Raw genomic sequence first — 18,086 nt, 5'->3', positions numbered from 1 at the left:
GTCTAATTTCTTGCAATAGCATTTCCTTCCACTTTCCTTCTCCTTGCCACCTCTCCTCAATTACCTTTGACCTTATTCAAAAGCAGTCGAGGAGGGGAGGGAGGAGAGGAGGTGAGGAGAGGAGGTGAGGAGAGGCAAAGGAGAGGAGACGAGGAGAGGACAAAGGAGAGGAGGTGAGGAGAGGAAGGTGGAGAGGAGGTGAGGAGAGAATGGAGGAGAGGATGCAAGGAGAGGACAGAAGAGAGGAGGCGAGGAGAGGAGGGAGGAGAGGAGGAGGGGAGGAGGAGGAGAGGAGGGAGGAGAGGATGGAGGAGAGGAGGGAGGGAGAGGGGGTGAGGAGGGAGGAGGAGGAGAGGAGGGAGGAGAGGAGGCGAGGAGAGGAGGGAGGAGAGGATGGAGGAGAGGAGGGAGAGGGAGGGAGGAGAGGAGGCGAGGACAGAGGCGAGGAAAGGATGGAGGAGAGGAGGTGAGGAGAGAACAGAGGAGAGGAGGTGAGGGAGGGAGAGGGGGTGAGGAGAGGAGGTGAGGAGGTGAGGAGAGGAGGCGAGGAGAGGACGGAGGGGGCGAGGAGAGGAGGGGAGGAGAGGATGGAGGAGGAGGCGAGGAGGTAGGAAAGGAGGCAAGGAGAGGCCGTAGGGAGGGAGGCGAGGGTAGGACAGAGAGAGCGGTGGCTGTGTTTGCTAGGGATGGGGCAAAAGTGTGACACCAATCAGGCCCCCGAGGACTGGAGTTGCCCAAGCCTGGTCTAGAAGGTATACAGCTTTTATCAAAAGGGAGTTTTCGTAAGCAGGTTTAGAATTTACGCAGCAGGTTAGGAGAATTAACATAGCAGGTTAGGAGAATTAGGTTAAGGTTAGGAAAAGGGTTAGGGTTAGGGTTAGGGAAAATACACAAAAAATATATATTTTTGACTTCAAATTTGACAAAATCTGTATCCCATCTAGACATTAACCTAGTACAGGTCCAAGGCTGGAAGTAATACCCAATAATAACCACTAGGTGGAAGCATAACAATAGGGACAAGTTCCACAGAAGAAGAAGAAGAAGAAGAAGAAGAAGAAGAACAGAACCAGAGGCTAACCCACTGCGCAGGCGTAAACCACGTACCCAGCTTTCTCGCAGCATCGCGCTGTTTTGGCCCTATGCTAGCTGGTGCCTGATCAGTGGTGTTTGTCAAGTCATACATACTGGGCTTAACTGGGGAGGCATAGCCGTGGAGAAAAAGGGGGACCCTAGACGCGCCACGACGAAATGGCCGGGCAACAATTTCAGTACGATGACAGCGGCAACACATTTTTCTACTTCCTAACGTCCTTCGTTGGACTCATCGTCATCCCAGCCACATATTACCTCTGGCCCCGAGATCAGAATGCTGGTAAGGCCCCGATGTATACGACGAGTTAGCATCACCTGGCGAGCATGCTAAAGTTGGTTAGTTAGCTAAGTATACTACTATGCTGTGTGTGATGGGTGAAGTTAGCTAGCTAGCCTGCTAACTAACAAATTTGATTAGCCAGTTACGAGACTGACCACCACTAGCTAGAGAGTTTCCCTTGCCAGCCAACTCTGTTGCTAGCTAACTACATTTGCATGTAGTAGTTAGGTAACTACCTAACGTTAACTAGCTGGCTGGCTGAAATACAGCAGAACAACAAGTAGTTAACTAACGTTAGTTAGCGTTTACGTGCACCGACTCTGCGTTGCTAGGGGTGCAATGAAGCGACATGCCCAATTCTCTGCGTTCGTGTTTATATAACTAACAGCTAGCTAACAAGCTAGCTAAACCAATATGACTGCCTAACTTATTTATTTTTTAAAAATTTAGTTGGATACCATACAAGTCTGATAATATCAGTGCCAGGAACACCTAGCTAGCATCTCTCGTTCAGTTTAATGTTTGGTTGGTGACCTACTAGCCAGCTAGCTGCGTCAGTTAGCTATCTAACGAGTGTCCGTCTAGCAAGCTAACATTAGCTAGCTAGATAACGGTTACTTTTACGTGGTCTTGTAAAATACGACGTGCGTTACATATGCTGCTAGTGACGTTAGCCAACTTTAGGGGGTGGGTGGTAGTAGCTAGCTACCTAACTTGTATTTAGTCACTTGGTTGATAACTAGAAGTAAATCCTTTTGAAGGTTTTTGATATGGCCGTGAGGTTGAATTCATACAGGGGGGGGTAAAGAAACATGTTTACCCTAGTATTATAGCTATATAATAGCTCTCTGTTATGCTAACGTTACCCAGGAAGTATCGGATTAAACTCCACCGTGAAGGAAGTTTCTGATGAATTTCACCAACGGTGTGGAGCCGAGACCAGACTTTGTGGAATCTCTGACTACATCGATTCGCCAAAGGTCAATACTTAAAATAAAAAAAAAGATATGTATATATATTAAACGCCCAACTTGGACCTATGTTTGTTCTCTGTAGTTGCTTGCCTTTCTTTGTTAGCTGATATCCATACTTTTTCAATGAACGGTAATCAATTACCACCACCAACTGTTTCCTTGTTGAGATTCAATTGGCATATGCACATTTGCGCTGAGTTGCCATCTTAGCAATGAGCAAACAGTCTGTGTTGGTATTTGATTAACATTAACAAAGAATGGCATGCAACTGCAGGGGACAAACATAAGTACAAGGTGGGTGTTTCATAGTAAACATTTTAAGTATTGACCTTGGGCGATGTAATCGGAGCTAGACTCAGCAAAGCCTGGTCTCGGCTCCATGCGGTTGGTGAAGTTCATTATGAACTTCCTTCACCAAGGAGTTTAGTCTGCTACCCAGGAAGCAGTTTAGCCCCCCTGTATCCATTTGACAACATGGAAGTCATATCAGTTTATATTAGTTAATCGATGGCTACACCTAATGTCAGAATTGAAAATACCAGTGGAACGTACAGACTGAGACTCCATGTACACCTAGCTAGATGACCTGTATGTTTGTGCAAAGAAGACATCCCCATATTGTTAAAGTCTACTACTAGGAGCGAGCTGGGTAGACCCAAGCCCTGCCAGGCCCACCCAATCAGATTGAGCAAAAGCAAAAACAAATAATGTATTATTATTATTATTACAAAGGATGTTGGCCCATCCAAATCTCTGCAGGCCCACCCACTAACAAATGTCTGTCTGCACCCCAGCAAGGCAGCCAAAATAGTCCAGTAGATAAGCTCCCAAAAGAAACCAAATTGTTGGATTTGGTATAGAAGCGTGTAGGGCTGACCCCATTTAGTCGACTGGTCGACAGGCTGTTGGTCGATCGAGATTTCTTTAGTGTAAAAAACAACAACATGGTGTACAAGACACCTGTCTGATTGGCTCCTGTCTGAGTGGACTGATCCATTGTGGAGGCCGTGGGGATAATAATAATAATATGCCATTTAGCAGACGCTTCTATCCAAAGCGACTTACAGTCATGCGTGCATACATTTTTGTGTATGGGTGGTCCCAGGGATCGAACCCACTACCTTGGCGTTACAAGCGCCGTGCTCTACAAATTGAGCTACAGAGGACCACACAGTCATTACTCTAAGACACTGTTGAGTTGGTGACTTTTCCTAGACCATGTTGCTACAGTTGAAGTCGGAAGTTTACATACACCTAAGCCAAATACATTTAAACTTAGTTTTTCCACAATTCCTGACATTTAATCTTAGTAAAAATTCCCTGTCTTAGGTCAGTTAGATCACAACTTTATTTTAAGAATGTGAAATGTCAGAATAATAGTAGAGTGTGATTTATTTCAGCTTTTATTTCTTTCATCACATTCCCAGTGGGTCAGAAGTTTACATACACTCAATTAGTATTTGGTAGCATTGCCTTTAAATTGTTTAACTTGGGTCAAACGTTTCGTGGAGCCTTCCACAAGCTTCCCACAATAAGTTGGGTGAATTTTGGCCCATTCCTCCTGACAGAGCTGGTGTAACTGAGTCAGGTTAGTAGGCCTCCTTGCTCGCACACGCTTTTTCAGTTCTGCCCACACATTTTCTATAGGATTGAGGTCAGGGCTTTGTGATGGCCACTCCAATACCTTTACTTTGTTGTCCTTAAGCCTTTTTGCCACAACTTTGGAAGTATGCTTGCGGTCCTTGTCCATTTGGAAGACCCATTTGCGACCAAGCAAATGGTCATTATGGCCAAACAGTTCTATTGTTGTTTCATCAGACCAGAGGACATTTCTCCAAAAAGTACGATCTTTGTCCCCATATGCAGTTGCAAACCGTAGTCTGGCTTTTTTATGGTGGTTTTGGAGCAGTGGCTTCTTCCTTGCTGAGCGGCCTTTCAGGTTATGTCGATATAGGACTTGTTTTACTGTGGATATAGATACCTTTGTACCTGTTTCCTCCAGCATCTTCACAAGGTCCTTTGCTGTTGTTCTGGGATTGATTTGCACTTTTTGCACCAAATTATGTTCATCCCTAGGAGACAGAACGCATCTCCTTCCTGAGCGGTATGACGGCTGCGTGGTCCCATGGTGTTTATACTTGCGTACTATTGTTTGTACAGATGAACGTGGTACCTTCAGGCGTTTGGAAATTGCTCCCAAGGATGAACCAGACTTGTGGAGGTCTACACATTTTTTTCTGAGGTCTTGGCTGATTTATTTTGATTTTCCCAGGAAGTCAAGCAAAGAGGCACTGAGTTTGAAGGTAGGCCTTGAAATACATCCACAGGTACACCTCCAATTGACTCAAATTATGTCAATTAGCCTATCAGAAGCTTCTGAAGCCATGAAGTCATTTTCTGGAATTTTCCAAGCTGTTTAAAGGCACAGTCAACTTAGTGAATGTAAACTTCTGACCCACTGGAATTGTGATACAGTGAAATAATCTGTCTGTAAACAATTGTTGGGAAAATTACTTTTGTCACGCACAAAGGAGATGTCCTAACCGACTTGCCAAAACTATAGTTTGTTTGACTCCAACCTAAGTGTATGTAAACTTCCGACTTCAACTGTATATAGGCTTGCCATAACAAAGGGGTTGATTCAGGGTTACCCAAACTCTGTGAACGTTTTGTTTTTTGCCCTAGCACTACACAGCTGATTTCAAATAATCTAACCTAAGTGTATGTAAACTTCCGACTTCAATTGTATATGTGCAATTTATTGTCTGTAATGATTTAATAGAACAATGTTGTTTAAATGCTGAGCCCTTTATGTCCTTACCAGTCTAGTGTGTAGCACTCGCTAATGCTTCACAATGTATTTCTTTGTAGCCTTGAAAAAATATAGCATAAATAATAATAAATCAATAAAATACACTATCAGTCAAAAGTTTGGACACACCTACTCATTCAAGTGTTTTTCTTTATTTTTACAATTATTTTACATTGTAGAATAATAGTGAAGACATCAAAACTATGAAATAACACATATGGAATCATGTAGGAACCAAAAAAGTGTGAATCAAATCAAAATCATTTGCCTTGATGACAGCTTTACACACTCTTGGCATTCTCTCAACCAGCTTCATGAGGTAGTCACCTGGAATGCATTTCAATTAACAGGTGTGCCTTCTTAAAAGTTAATTTGTGGAATTGATTTCCTTCTTAATGCGTTTGAGCCAATCAGTTGTGTTGTGACAAGGTAGGGGTGTTATACAGAAGATAGCCCTATTTGGTAAAAGACCAAGTCCATATTATGGCAAGAACAGCTCAAATAAGCAAAGAGAAACGACAGTCCATCATTACTTTAAGACATGAAGGTCAGTCAATGCGGAACATTTCAAGAACTTTGAATGTTCTTTGAAAGCGCTATGATGACACTGGGGTTGTCAGCTTTCTCTCTCTGGGGTTGTATTTTACTCTAAACACGTCCACATGTCTGTGACGCCCTGTCTAACGTCTGTGTGTGTCTGTGACGCCCTGTCTAACGTCTGTGTGTGTCTGTGACGCCCTGTCTAACGTCTGTGTGTGTCTGTGACGCCCTGTCTAACGTCTGTGTGTGTCTGTGACGCCCTGTCTAACGTCTGTGTGTGTCTGTGACTTCCTGTCTAACGTCTGTGTGTGTCTGTGACTTCCTGTCTAACGTCTGTGTGTGTCTGTGACGCCCTGTCTAACGTCTGTGTGTGTCTGTGACGCCCTGTCTAACGTCTGTCTGTGTGTGTCTGTGACTTCCTGTCTAACGTCTGTGTCTGTGTCTGTGACCCCCTGTCTAACGTCTGTGTGTGTCTGTGACGCCCTGTCTAACGTCTGTCTGTGTGTGTCTGTGACTTCCTGTCTAACGTCTGTGTCTGTGACGCCCTGTCTAACGTCTGTCTGTGTGTGTCTGTGACTTCCTGTCTAACGTCTGTCTGTGACGCCCTGTCTAACGTCTGTGTGTGTCTGTGACGCCCTGTCTAACGTCTGTGTGTGTCTGTGACGCCCTGTCTAACGTCTGTCTGTGTGTGTCTGTGACTTCCTGTCTAACGTCTGTGTCTGTGTCTGTGACCCCCTGTCTAACGTCTGTGTGTGTCTGTGACGCCCTGTCTAACGTCTGTCTGTGTGTGTCTGTGACTTCCTGTCTAACGTCTGTGTCTGTGACGCCCTGTCTAACGTCTGTGTGTGTCTGTGACGCCCTGTCTAACGTCTGTGTGTGTCTGTGACTTCCTGTCTAACGTCTGTGTGTGTCTGTGACGCCCTGTCTAACGTCTGTGTGTGTCTGTGACGCCCTGTCTAACGTCTGTGTGTGTCTGTCTGTGACCCTGTCTAACGTCTGTGTGTGTCTGTGACGCCCTGTCTAACGTCTGTGTGTGTCTGTGGCGCCCTGTCTAACGTCTGTGTGTGTCTGTGACCCTGTCTAACGTCTGTGTGTGTCTGTGACGCCCTGTCTAACGTCTGTGTGTGTCTGTGACGCCCTGTCTAACGTCTGTGTGTGTCTGTGACCCCCTGTCTAACGTCTGTGTGTGTCTGTCTGTGACCCTGTCTAACGTCTGTGTGTGTCTGTGGCGCCCTGTCTAACGTCTGTGTGTGTCTGTGACGCCCTGTCTAACGTCTGTGTGTGTCTGTGACCCTGTCTAACGTCTGTGTGTGACGCCCTGTCTAATGTCTGTGTGTGTCTGTGACGCCCTGTCTAACGTCTGTGTCTGTCTGTGACGCCCTGTCTAACGTCTGTGTGTGTGTCTGTGACGCCCTGTCTAACGTCTGTGTGTGTGTCTGTGACGCCCTGTCTAACGTCTGTGTGTGTCTGTGACGCCCTGTCTAACGTCTGTGTGTGTCTGTGACGCCCTGTCTAACGTCTGTGTGTGTCTGTGACGCCCTGTCTAACGTCTGTGTGTGTTTGTGACTTCCTGTCTAACGTCTGTGTGTGTCTGTGACGCCCTGTCTAACGTCTGTGTGTGTCTGTGACTTCCTGTCTAACGTCTGTGTGTGTCTGTGACGCCCTGTCTAACGTCTGTGTGTGTCTGTGACTTCCTGTCTAACGTCTGTGTGTGTCTGTGACGCCCTGTCTAACGTCTGTGTGTGTCTGTGACGCCCTGTCTAACGTCTGTGTGTGTCTGTGACGCCCTGTCTAACGTCTGTGTGTGTCTGTGACTTCCTGTCTAACGTCTGTGTGTGTCTGTGACTTCCTGTCTAACGTCTGTGTGTGTCTGTGACGCCCTGTCTAACGTCTGTGTGTGTCTGTCTGTGACGCCCTGTCTAACGTCTGTGTGTGTCTGTGACTTCCTGTCTAACGTCTGTGTCTGTGTGTGTGACGCCCTGTCTAACGTCTGTCTGTGTGTCTGTGGCGCCCTGTCTAACGTCTGTGTGTGTCTGTGACTTCCTGTCTAACGTCTGTGTGTGTCTGTGACGCCCTGTCTAACGTCTGTGTGTGTCTGTGACGCCCTGTCTAACGTCTGTGTGTGTCTGTGACGCCCTGTCTAACGTCTGTGTGTGTCTGTGACTTCCTGTCTAACGTCTGTGTGTGTCTGTGACGCCCTGTCTAACGTCTGTGTGTGTGTGTCTGTGACGCCCTGTCTAACGTCTGTGTGTGTCTGTGGCGCCCTGTCTAACGTCTGTGTGTGTGTGTCTGTGACGCCCTGTCTAACGTCTGTGTGTGTCTGTGACCCCCAGAGCAGCTGCGTCTGAAGAGCCTGCGGAGGGTCCACGGACGGTGTCTGTGGTACCGGCTCCGCTTGACGAAGTCACAGCAGAGCATCATACCCACACTAAAGTGAGTCACTTCCATTAATAACCAGAAACTTTTTTTTTTTTCTGTCTGTTTAACAAAGTTATCTGGCTAACTTGGTGATCCTAAGGAGAATGCTACGATGCAAGTTAGATCTACTCAGGCTTTTCTAAAGCTAGCCAGCTTCAGTTAGCTTCATCGTTCCAGGGCAGGCTATGTCTACTACCGAGGTAGTAAGCTACCACTTACTGCTCGGCTTGTAACTTGTCGAACATGGCTAGTCGAACGCCGAACTCTTTATTGAGACAACGCTGAAACATCAATCCATGGGTGAGTCAATGCCACATTTTTCATTTGTGCCGCAATCAAAATGGATGACAAGTTACCTTGGCGTGAAATTATAGAGCGCCGTTTGGGGCAGTACCCCTTTCGTAATCTGGACCAATCAGGACTTGAATATGACTGCACGTCACTTCCTAATTTAACGCGAAGAAGAAAATAGTGATAACAGTCAGTCGTATTTCATATGTCAGTGATTGTGGTTCGTATGCAGCTTCCGCACGAGGCAGGGTAAGGTTTATCAGCTTCCCCACGAGGCAGGGTCAGGTTTATCAGCTTCCCCACGAGGCAGGGTCAGGTTTATCAGCTTCCCCACGAGGCAGGGTCAGGTTTATCAGCTTCCCCACGAGGCAGGGTCAGGTTTATCAGCTTCCCCACGAGGCAGGGTCAGGTTTATCAGCTTCCCCACGAGGCAGGGTAAGGTTTATCAGCTTCCCCACGAGGCAGGGTAAGGTTTATCAGCTTCCCCACGAGGCAGGGTCAGGTTTATCAGCTTCCCCACGAGGCAGGGTAAGGTTTATCAGCGTCCCCACGAGGCAGGGTAAGGTTAATCAGCGTCCGTACGAGGCAGGGTAAGGTTTATCAGCTTCCCCACGAGGCAGGGTAAGGTTTATCAGCTTCCCCACGAGGCAGGGTAAGGTTTATCAGCAGAGCAGCTGAGGCAGACAGTTCTCCAAGCTCTGAAACTGCTAGTCAGATAAAAAGCTAGCTATTGAAGAATGCAAACAGTGTTCTCCCCCAAAAATCTACAAAAACGCGTACCCCACCAGTGTTCGTATTTGGTTGCTGGTTGGACACGGTCCAGTCAAGCCATTAGGCTAGCCTGAGTTAGCAGGGCTAGGTAGCTAGTTAGCGAGCTAGTTATTTTCAAGAGGAGGAGAAGTGACTGTCTATAATGAATCCTAGATCATTGCTAAGATTAGTAGGTTAACTGCATCAGACTGCAGTTTCTGGTAATTGTTTTCAGGCTACCTACCCCAGTTCAAGCAAAGAACTCACCAGAAGTGTGTGTGTCTCTCTCTCTCTATGTGTGTGTCTCTCTCTCTGTGTGTGTGTGTGTGTGTGTGTGTCTATCTGTGTGTGTGTGTCTATCTGTGTGTGTGTGTCTATCTGTGTGTGTGTGTGTGTCTCTGTGTGTGTGTGTCTCTCTGTGTGTGTGTCTCTCTCTCTCTCTCTCTGTGTGTGTGTGTCTCTCTCTCTGTGTGTGTGTGTGTCTCTCTCTGTGTGTGTGTCTCTCTGTGTGTGTGTGTGTGTGTGTCTCTGTGTGTGTGTAGGAAAGCAGCCCTGTTGTTTGGCTGGGCTGTGTTTCTGCTGCTGGCCTACAAAGTGTCCAAGCTGGACAGAGAGTATCAGGAGTATAACCCTTATGAAGTCCTCAGTCTGGACCAGGTAACACACACACACACTACACACACACACACTACACACACACTGCACACACTACACACACTACACACACACTACACACTACACACACACACTACACACACACTACACACACTACACACACACTACATCACCAAAGGTATGTGGACACCTGCTCGTCAAACATCTCATTCCTAAATCATGGGCATTAATATGGAGTTGGTCCCCCCTTTGCTGCTATAACAGCCTCCACTCTTCTGGGAAGGCTTTCCACTAGATGTTGGAACATTGCTGAGGGGACTTGCTTCCGTTCAGCCCCAAGCGCATTAGTGAGATCGGGCACTGATGTTGGGCGATTAGGCCTGGCTCGCAGTCGGCGTTCCAATCCATCCCAAAGGTGTTCGATGGGGTTGAGATCAGGGCTCTGTGCATGCCAGTCAAGTTCTTCCACACCGATCTCGACAAGCCATTTCTGTATGGACCTCACTTTGTGCACGGGGGCATTGTCATGCTGAAACAGGAAAAGGCCTTCCCCAAACTGTTGCCACAAAGTTGGAAGCACAGAATCGTCTAGAATGTAATTGTATGATGTAGCGTTAAGATTTCCCTTCACTGGAACTAAGGGGCCTAGGCCAAACTATGAACAACAGTCCCAGACCATTATTCCTCCTCCACAAGACTTTACAGTTGTCACTATGCATTGGGGCAAGTAGCGTTCTCCTGGCATCCGCCAAACCCAGATTAGAGAGAGAGACCGACAGAGAGGGGGGAGAGAGCGAGTGACTGAGGGGGGGAGAGAGAGGGAGAGAGACAGAGAGGGGGGAGAGAGACCAAGAGAGAGGAGGTGAGAGAGAGAGAGATTTACATAAGTATTCAGACCCTTTACTCAGTACTTTCTTGAAGCATCTTTGGCAGATTGAAGGGGTGTCCATATACTTTTGTGTGTATAATATAGTGTTTACTCACACACACACACAGACACACACACACACACACACACAGACACGAGAAACCATATGGATTGAACAGTTGTATAACTCTGTGTGTGTGTGTAGGGAGCATCTGTATCAGAGATTAAGAAGCAGTACCGTCTGCTGTCGCTGAAGTTCCATCCTGATAAAGGAGGAGATGAAGACTTGTTCATGAGGATCGCCAAAGCATACTCCGCGTAAGTCTGTCAGACTGAGAGAGAACTAGATAATATAGCAGTGTTTTATATGAATCAATGGGTGTTTCTCAATATGCATACTACCGCACGACACTCTCATGCTCCGAGCGCATTCTCCCACCACGTTCTTTTGAGGAAGTTGTTGTGAGGACGAGAGTGTGGAGGATGCATAAAACTATACAGCACTCCCCGCTACTGTATGACCTCACGCCGCATCTCCCCAGCACTCCCCGCTACTGTATGACCTCACGCCGCATCTCCCCAGCACTCCCCGCTACTGTATGACCTCACGCCGCATCTCCCCAGCACTCCCCGCTACTGTATGACCTCACGCCGCATCTCCCCAGCACTCCCCGCTACTGTATGACCTCACGCTGCATCTCCCCGTTCACTGAACCGTCTTCCAGCCGGGACAACGGCAACAATAGAGACCAAACAAGATATACACAAAGCAAACGTTTTTCTTCATAATTATCAGCTAGCTATATGTGAATCGTAATAATCTAGCTAGCCAGCTAGTTAAACAGGCAAAAATGATCTAAAACTAATGTTATTCAAGGTAGATGTACATTTGTCGTGGGTAGCTACCAATTCTTCGTGGCTATCTGGCTAGCTAACAGTACTAGCAGCTAGCCAGTTAGCCCTATTGACTTGTTATGGGTTTGCAATCTATGGTCCGTAGGCAGGTAAACATGCCAAAAGTAACACAGCATGTATTTATTAACATATCCAGATATATACTAAATTGTAGTCAGGCAACATATGTACAAACGGAGTATGCGTTCGAAGAAGTGCCCTCCGTGCTCCGTTCCGCATACTTTGATTTGGACTCGTACTCTGACCCTCCCGTGCTCCAATGTGCTCGGAGCACGCTAGTATGCATTTTGAGAAACACACAATGTTTGCTTCAATTTTCTTCCTCTCTTCCCGCCCCTTTCCCCAGGCTGACCAATGACGAGTCAAGACAGAACTGGGAGACCTACGGCAACCCAGATGGTCCAAGAGGTACGTCTAGTCAGCCTCCCGGGTTCAACCTCTCAATGTTTTAATACTTTCATTGATGCTACGTCCCAAGTGTCTCTCCTTCCTCCCAAAGGGTTCACTTCCCTTCACTGATTTGAAAGCAAATGAGAGTATTAACAAAATGCTCCACCAATCCAATGCTTTTAGGTCAGTGGACAAGAGTCCACCTCAGAAGAGGAGACGGGCAGCGTCACGCCCCTCTTGACTCTAATTTAGGCCCACGGGTGGTTTGAGTAATATAAATATTTTTTTTAACCAAAACTGTGTAGAAATGATAATGGACTTACATTTAGTCTCTTCACTGTGTCCAGCTTGATAACAGTCATTTATAGTCTCTTCACTGTGTCCAGCTTGATAACAGTCATTTATAGTCTCTTCACTGTGTCCAGCTTGATAACAGTCATTTATAGTCTCTTCACTGTGTCCAGCTTGATAACAGTCATTTATAGTCTCTTCACTCTGTCCAGCTTGATAACAGTCATTTATAGTCTCTTCACTCTGTCCAGCTTGATAACAGTCATTTATAGTCTCTTCACTGTGTCCGGCTTGATAACAGTCATTTATAGTCTCTTCACTCTGTCCAGCTTGATAACAGTCATTTATAGTCTCTTCACTGTCCAGCTTGATAACAGTCATTTATAGTCTTTTCATTGTGTCCAGCTTGATAACAGTCATTTATAGTCTCTTCACTCTGTCCAGCTTGATAACAGTCATTTATAGTCTCTTCACTCTGTCCAGCTTGATAACAGTCATTTATAGTCTCTTCACTCTGTCCAGCTTGATAACAGCCATTTATAGTCTCTTCACTCTGTCCAGCTTGATAACAGCCATTTATAGTCTCTTCACTGTGTCCAGCTTGATAACAGTCATTTATAGTCTCTTCACTCTGTCCAGCTTGATAACAGTCATTTATAGTCTCTTCACTCTGTCCAGCTTGATAACAGTCATCAAAGTGAAAGCTAGACAGTCAGGGAGCATCAACAGTTCCTAAAGCGATGGATAGAGGAAAATGTTTTGCTAATTTTGACGGAGAGGAAATATAATCCATTTTCAATGCGACCCTCCGACTGTGGCCCCCGGGACCTCGTTGAAGACCGACTGTGGCCCCCGAGACCTCGGTGAAGACCGACTGCGGCCCCCGGGACCTCGTTGAAGACCGACTGTGGCCCCCGAGACCTCGGTGAAGACCGACTGTGGCCCCCGAGACCTCGGTGAAGACCGACTGTGGCCCCCGGGACCTCGGTGAAGACCGACTGTGGCCCCCGGGACCTCGGTGAAGACCGTCTGTGGCCCCCGGGACCTCGGTGAAGACCGACTGTGGCCCCCGGGACCTCGGTGAAGACCGACTGCGGCCCCCGGGACAAAATTAGTTTGAAACCCCTGGTCTAGTTCCATTCCATAAAAAAAATAAAAATCTACATTTCATGTCTCCTCCTTTTTCTCCTCCTCCTTCCTCTTCCTCCTCCTCTTTCCTCTTCTCCAGCCACTAGTTTTGGCATCGCTCTGCCTGCGTGGATCGTAGACTCCAAGAACTCCATGCTGGTATGTTTTTTTTACTGCTATGTTTTATCCACCTGTTGTTTTATACATTACTGTGTTAACAGATCTCTCTCTCTCTCTCTAGGTATTGCTGGTCTATGGTCTAGCCTTCATGGTCATCCTGCCCGTTGTTGTGGTAAGAGTCCTCTGTTACCAAAGTAGCTCTGTATCTCTGTGTGTGTGGCTTGGGCAATATACCGTTTATTGGTGTATTTCTAAATACTGATGGTATGATTTTCGATACCACCTCGTGGGGGGTGCATTCTACGCCACTGCTTATAACTGTAAGAAATCTAAGATGTGTCAAATAAATGATCTCCAGCTCAGGGCTCCAGCTATGCATTGGGGTTGCTAACTTGCTAGCTAAGTGGCTAGCTGTCGAGATCAAGCTCCTTGGTTACAGCAGAGACATTCAACCCCCTCCTGGATCAAGATCCCTGATGCCTAAATTGTTTTATGCGTCTCCCAAAAAATAAGTCTTATTATTATTATTATTATATTACAGACCAATGGTACAGAAACGGTATGACGGTATTCAAATCTGCATACCGCCCAACAACTAACCAATGGTACAGAAACGGTATGACGGTATTCAAATCTGGATACCGCCCAACAACTAACCAATGGTACAGAAACGGTATGACGGTATTCAAATCTGCATACCGCCCAACAACTAACCAATGGTACAGAAACGGTATGACGGTATTCAAATCTGGATACCGCCCAACAACTAACCAATGGTACAGAAACGGTATGACGGTATTCAAATCTGCATACCGCCCAACAACTAACCAATGGTACAGAAACGGTATGACGGTATTCAAATCTGGATACCGCCCAACAACTAACCAATGGTACAGAAACGGTATGACGGTATTCAAATCTGGATACCTCCCAACAACTGTAACCAATGGTACAGAAACGGTATGAATGTCTGAATACCTCCCAACCCTAGTGTCTGATCTAATCTCTAGTTCTCTCAATCTTTCTTCAACTCTCTCTTCTCCCCCTCAGGGTACGTGGTGGTATCGGTCGATCCGTTACAGTGGGGACCAGATACTCATCAACACAACACAACTCTTCATGCACTTCATGTACAAGACGCCCAACATGAACATGAAACGTGAGTTACCTAACCTGACCACAGTTTAAAGGGGTAGTTTACCTTGTAATCAATCTATGGACCAGGCATGACAGAAATCCACGCTTTGGCTTAGTTTACCTGGCCACTGTTTCCAAATGCTAACTTTCTAGCATTTGTGGTACAAATCCAATTCAAGTCAATGGTACTAATATTAGCATTTTTCACGCTTGGTGTGTAGGTTTATCCATGGTGTTGACGGCTGCGTTCGAGTTTGACCCCCGCAGCAACAAAGAGGCTACCATACGACCCACGGACAACATCCAAGTACCACAGGTAACATACTGATTTACTCTGTCTGTCTGCGTGTCGGTCTGCGTGTCGGTCTGTCTGTCTGTCTGCGTGTCGGTCTGTCTGCGTGTCGGTCTGTCTGCGTGTCGGTCTGTCTGCGTGTCGGTCTGTCTGCGTGTCGGTCTGTCTGTCTGCGTGTCGGTCTGTCTGTCTGCGTGTCGGTCTGCGTGTCAGTCTGCCTGTCTGTCTGTCTGCGTGTCTGTCTGCGTGTCGGTCTGTCTGCGTGTCGGTCTGTCTGTCTGCGTGTCGGTCTGTCTGTCTGCGTCGTCTGTCGGTCTGTCTGTCTGCGTGTCGGTCTGTCTGTCTGCGTGTCGGTCTGTCTGTCTGCGTGTCGGTCTGTCTGTCTGCGTGTCGGTCTGTCTGCGTGTCGGTCGGTCTGTCTGCGTGTCGGTCGTCTGTCTGCGTGTCGGTCGGTCTGTCTGTCTGCGTGTCGGTCTGTCTGCGTGTCGGTCTGTCTGCGTGTCGGTCGGTCTGTCTGTCTGCGTGTCGTCGGTCTCGTCTGTCTGTCTGCGTGTCGGGTCTGTCTGTCTGCGCGGTCGGTCGGTGTCGTCTGTCTGTCTGCGTGTCGGTCTGTCTGTCTGCGCGTGTCGGTCTGTCTGTCGCGTGTCGGTCTTTGTCTGCGCGTGTCGGTCTGTCTGTCGCGTGTCGGTCTGTCTGCGTGTCGGTCTGTCTGCGTGTCGGTCTGTCTGTCTGTGTCTGCGTGTCGGTCTGTCTGTCTGTCTGCGTGTCGGTCTGTCTGTCTGCGTGTCGGTCTGTCTGCGTGTCGGTCTGTCTGTCTGCGTGTCGGTCTGTCTGTCTGCGTGTCTGTCGGTCTGTCTGCGTGTCTGTCGGTCTGTCTGCGTGTCGGTCTGTCTGTCTGCGTGTCAGTCTGTCTGCGTGTCAGTCTGTCTGCGTGTCGGTCTGTCTGCGTGTCGGTCTGTCTGCGTGTCGGTCTGTCTGTCTGCGTGTCGGTCTGTCTGCGTGTCGGTCTGTCTGCGTGTCGGTCTGTCTGCGTGTCGGTCTGTCTGCGTGTCGGTCTGTCTGCGTGTCGGTCTGTCTGCGTGTCGGTCTGTCTGTCTGCGTGTCGGTCTGTCTGTCTGCGTGTCTGTCTGTCTGCGTGTCGGTCTGCCTGTCTGTCGGTCTGTCGGTCTGTCTGTCTGCGTGTCTGTCGGTCTGTCTGCGTGTCTGTCGGTCTGTCTGCGTGTCTATCGGTCTGTCTGCGTGTCTGTCGGTCTGTCGGTCTGTCTGCGTGTCTGTCTGTCTGCGTGTCTGTCTGTCTGTCTGCGTGCCGGTCGGTCTGTCTGTCTGTCTGTCTGCGTGCCGGTCAGTCTGTCTGTCTGTCTGCGTGCCGGTCGGTCTGTCTGTCTGTCTGCGTGCCGGTCGGTCTGTCTGTCTGTCTGCGTGCCGGTCGGTCTGTCTGTCTGTCTGCGTGCCGGTCGGTCTGTCTGTCTGTCTGCGTGCCGGTCTGTCTGTCTGTCTCTGTCTGCGTGCCGGTCTGTCTGTCTGTCTGTCTGCGTGCCGGTCGGTCTGTCTGTCTGTCTGCGTGCCGGTCTGTCTGTCTGTCTGCGTGCGTGTCGGTCTGTCTGTCTGCGTATCGGTCTGTCTGCGTGTCGGTCTCTGTGTCTCTCGGTGTATGTGTCTCTGTGTCTCTCGGTCTGTGTGTGGGGCGGCAGGTAGCTTAGTGGTTAAGATGGTTGTGCCAGTAACCGAAAGGTCGCTGGTTCTAATCCCCAAGCCGACTAGGTGAAAAATCTGTCGATGTGCCCTTGAGCAAGGCACTTTACCCTAATTGCTCCTGTAAGTCGCTCTGGATAAGAGCGTCTGCTAAATGACTAAAATGTAAATGTGTGTGTATGTGTCTCTGTGTGTCTCTGTCTGTCTGTCTGTCTGTTAAACCTCTCCCTGTCTCTCTCTAGCTGATCCGTGAGTTGGGGAACATCAACGTGAAGAAGAAGGAACCTCCATTCTGCTACCCATACAGTCTTAAGGCCCGGGTGCTGGTGTTGGCTCACCTGTCACGCATGGACGTCTCAGAAGACATCGAAGAGGGTACGACATCATGCAGCCATAGAATGTATTAAAAATCTAAACATATAACCCAACGTTTGTAGAACAACTAAAGTTACATTAATAACTCTAAATGTAGCATATAGGAGGACCTGTTTCTTTGTTAACCGCTCAACACAGAATAGCCGCATGTGCTCACTTCCTCAAATCGTTTGGAGAAAATATCCTTTCTATTTTATTCAGCTTTGTTCAATTCTATTCTTCATACTATAAAATAATATCAAATAATGCCACGGAATTCTAAGCAAGTCTTGTCTGCTAAATGAACTAGTGTAGCCCACAGCCATTTGGCATAGATCAGGACCTAACATAAGGACAACTCAGAGTACGCTATTCTGTTTTTCTAAAATATACTACATATTCTTCATATCATGCTTCTATAGACCTGTCTAAAATAAATAATGGATTTATTGTGAAGGTGTAGGCTATATTACATGGATTTATTAGACTTTATAAAATGTAGATGTTCCAAAGGTCTGCATCAGTGATACCACTACTATTTGGAATAATAGTCACAATAATAATAACAATAATATTAATAATAAGTAAGTTACTGTTTACTATGCAGATGTTATTATTCAGTGTCCCTCAGGCTATGGCAGGCAAATCCATATTTGGCTGCAAGAGGAGCCATTACTCCTTCGCCCATTACTGTTTTTTGTGTTTTTCCTCTGGGTTTAATAAGATAAGATTTTGAATAAATGTAGTAATTTCTGTGAATAATTCATCTCTTTGTGAGGAATATTTATCACAGTAAAGGAGAAAGTGCATCTCTGTTTCTACCTCCCCTGTCGTGCAGCGACCACATACACGCTCCTCTTTGGGTAGCCATGTCTTTTTATGTCTGCTGGTTTCTATTGCCAATTGGTGGTTCAATCAGCCTGTACTTGGTAAGGATCTGTTGTAAATATGAGTCCTTTGATTGATTGCTTCATGATTTTGTTTTATTTTCATTATTTATTTTGAAGCAGTGCTGGTGTCAGCTTGGTTGGTTAGGTCCAACACCAGCTGACTGAGAGGTTCGTTCTGGGCTCAGCTCTTGGGTTTAAAGTGCTTTAATTTAGGTGAAGCCAAAATATCTCTCA

At 47.2% G+C, this 18,086-nt stretch overlaps 1 protein-coding gene across 2 annotated transcripts in view; it reads left to right on the top strand.

Annotated features, from left to right (window-relative positions):
• Positions 1-1,076: 1,076 nt before the first annotated feature.
• sec63 (SEC63 homolog, protein translocation regulator) overlaps positions 1,077-18,086 on the top strand; it is a 33,886-nt gene continuing 16,876 nt past the window's right edge. For both annotated transcript variants that reach the window (XM_041870871.2, XM_041870870.2), the window contains exons 1-10: positions 1,077-1,375; positions 8,035-8,134; positions 9,703-9,817; positions 10,849-10,961; positions 11,905-11,966; positions 13,468-13,526; positions 13,609-13,659; positions 14,538-14,646; positions 14,846-14,940; positions 16,851-16,983. In XM_041870871.2, the coding sequence (XP_041726805.2) occupies positions 1,252-1,375; positions 8,035-8,134; positions 9,703-9,817; positions 10,849-10,961; positions 11,905-11,966; positions 13,468-13,526; positions 13,609-13,659; positions 14,538-14,646; positions 14,846-14,940; positions 16,851-16,983 (961 nt within the window). In that variant the 5' untranslated portion in view covers positions 1,077-1,251. The remainder of the gene's footprint in view (positions 1,376-8,034; positions 8,135-9,702; positions 9,818-10,848; positions 10,962-11,904; positions 11,967-13,467; positions 13,527-13,608; positions 13,660-14,537; positions 14,647-14,845; positions 14,941-16,850; positions 16,984-18,086) is intronic.

The sequence above is a fragment of the Coregonus clupeaformis genome, unplaced genomic scaffold (genome assembly GCF_020615455.1).
Source record: "Coregonus clupeaformis isolate EN_2021a unplaced genomic scaffold, ASM2061545v1 scaf0062, whole genome shotgun sequence".
Lineage (NCBI taxonomy): Eukaryota > Metazoa > Chordata > Actinopteri > Salmoniformes > Salmonidae > Coregonus > Coregonus clupeaformis.
Note: the sequence above shows the minus strand (reverse complement) of the source record. Positions and strands in the feature narration are given on the sequence as shown.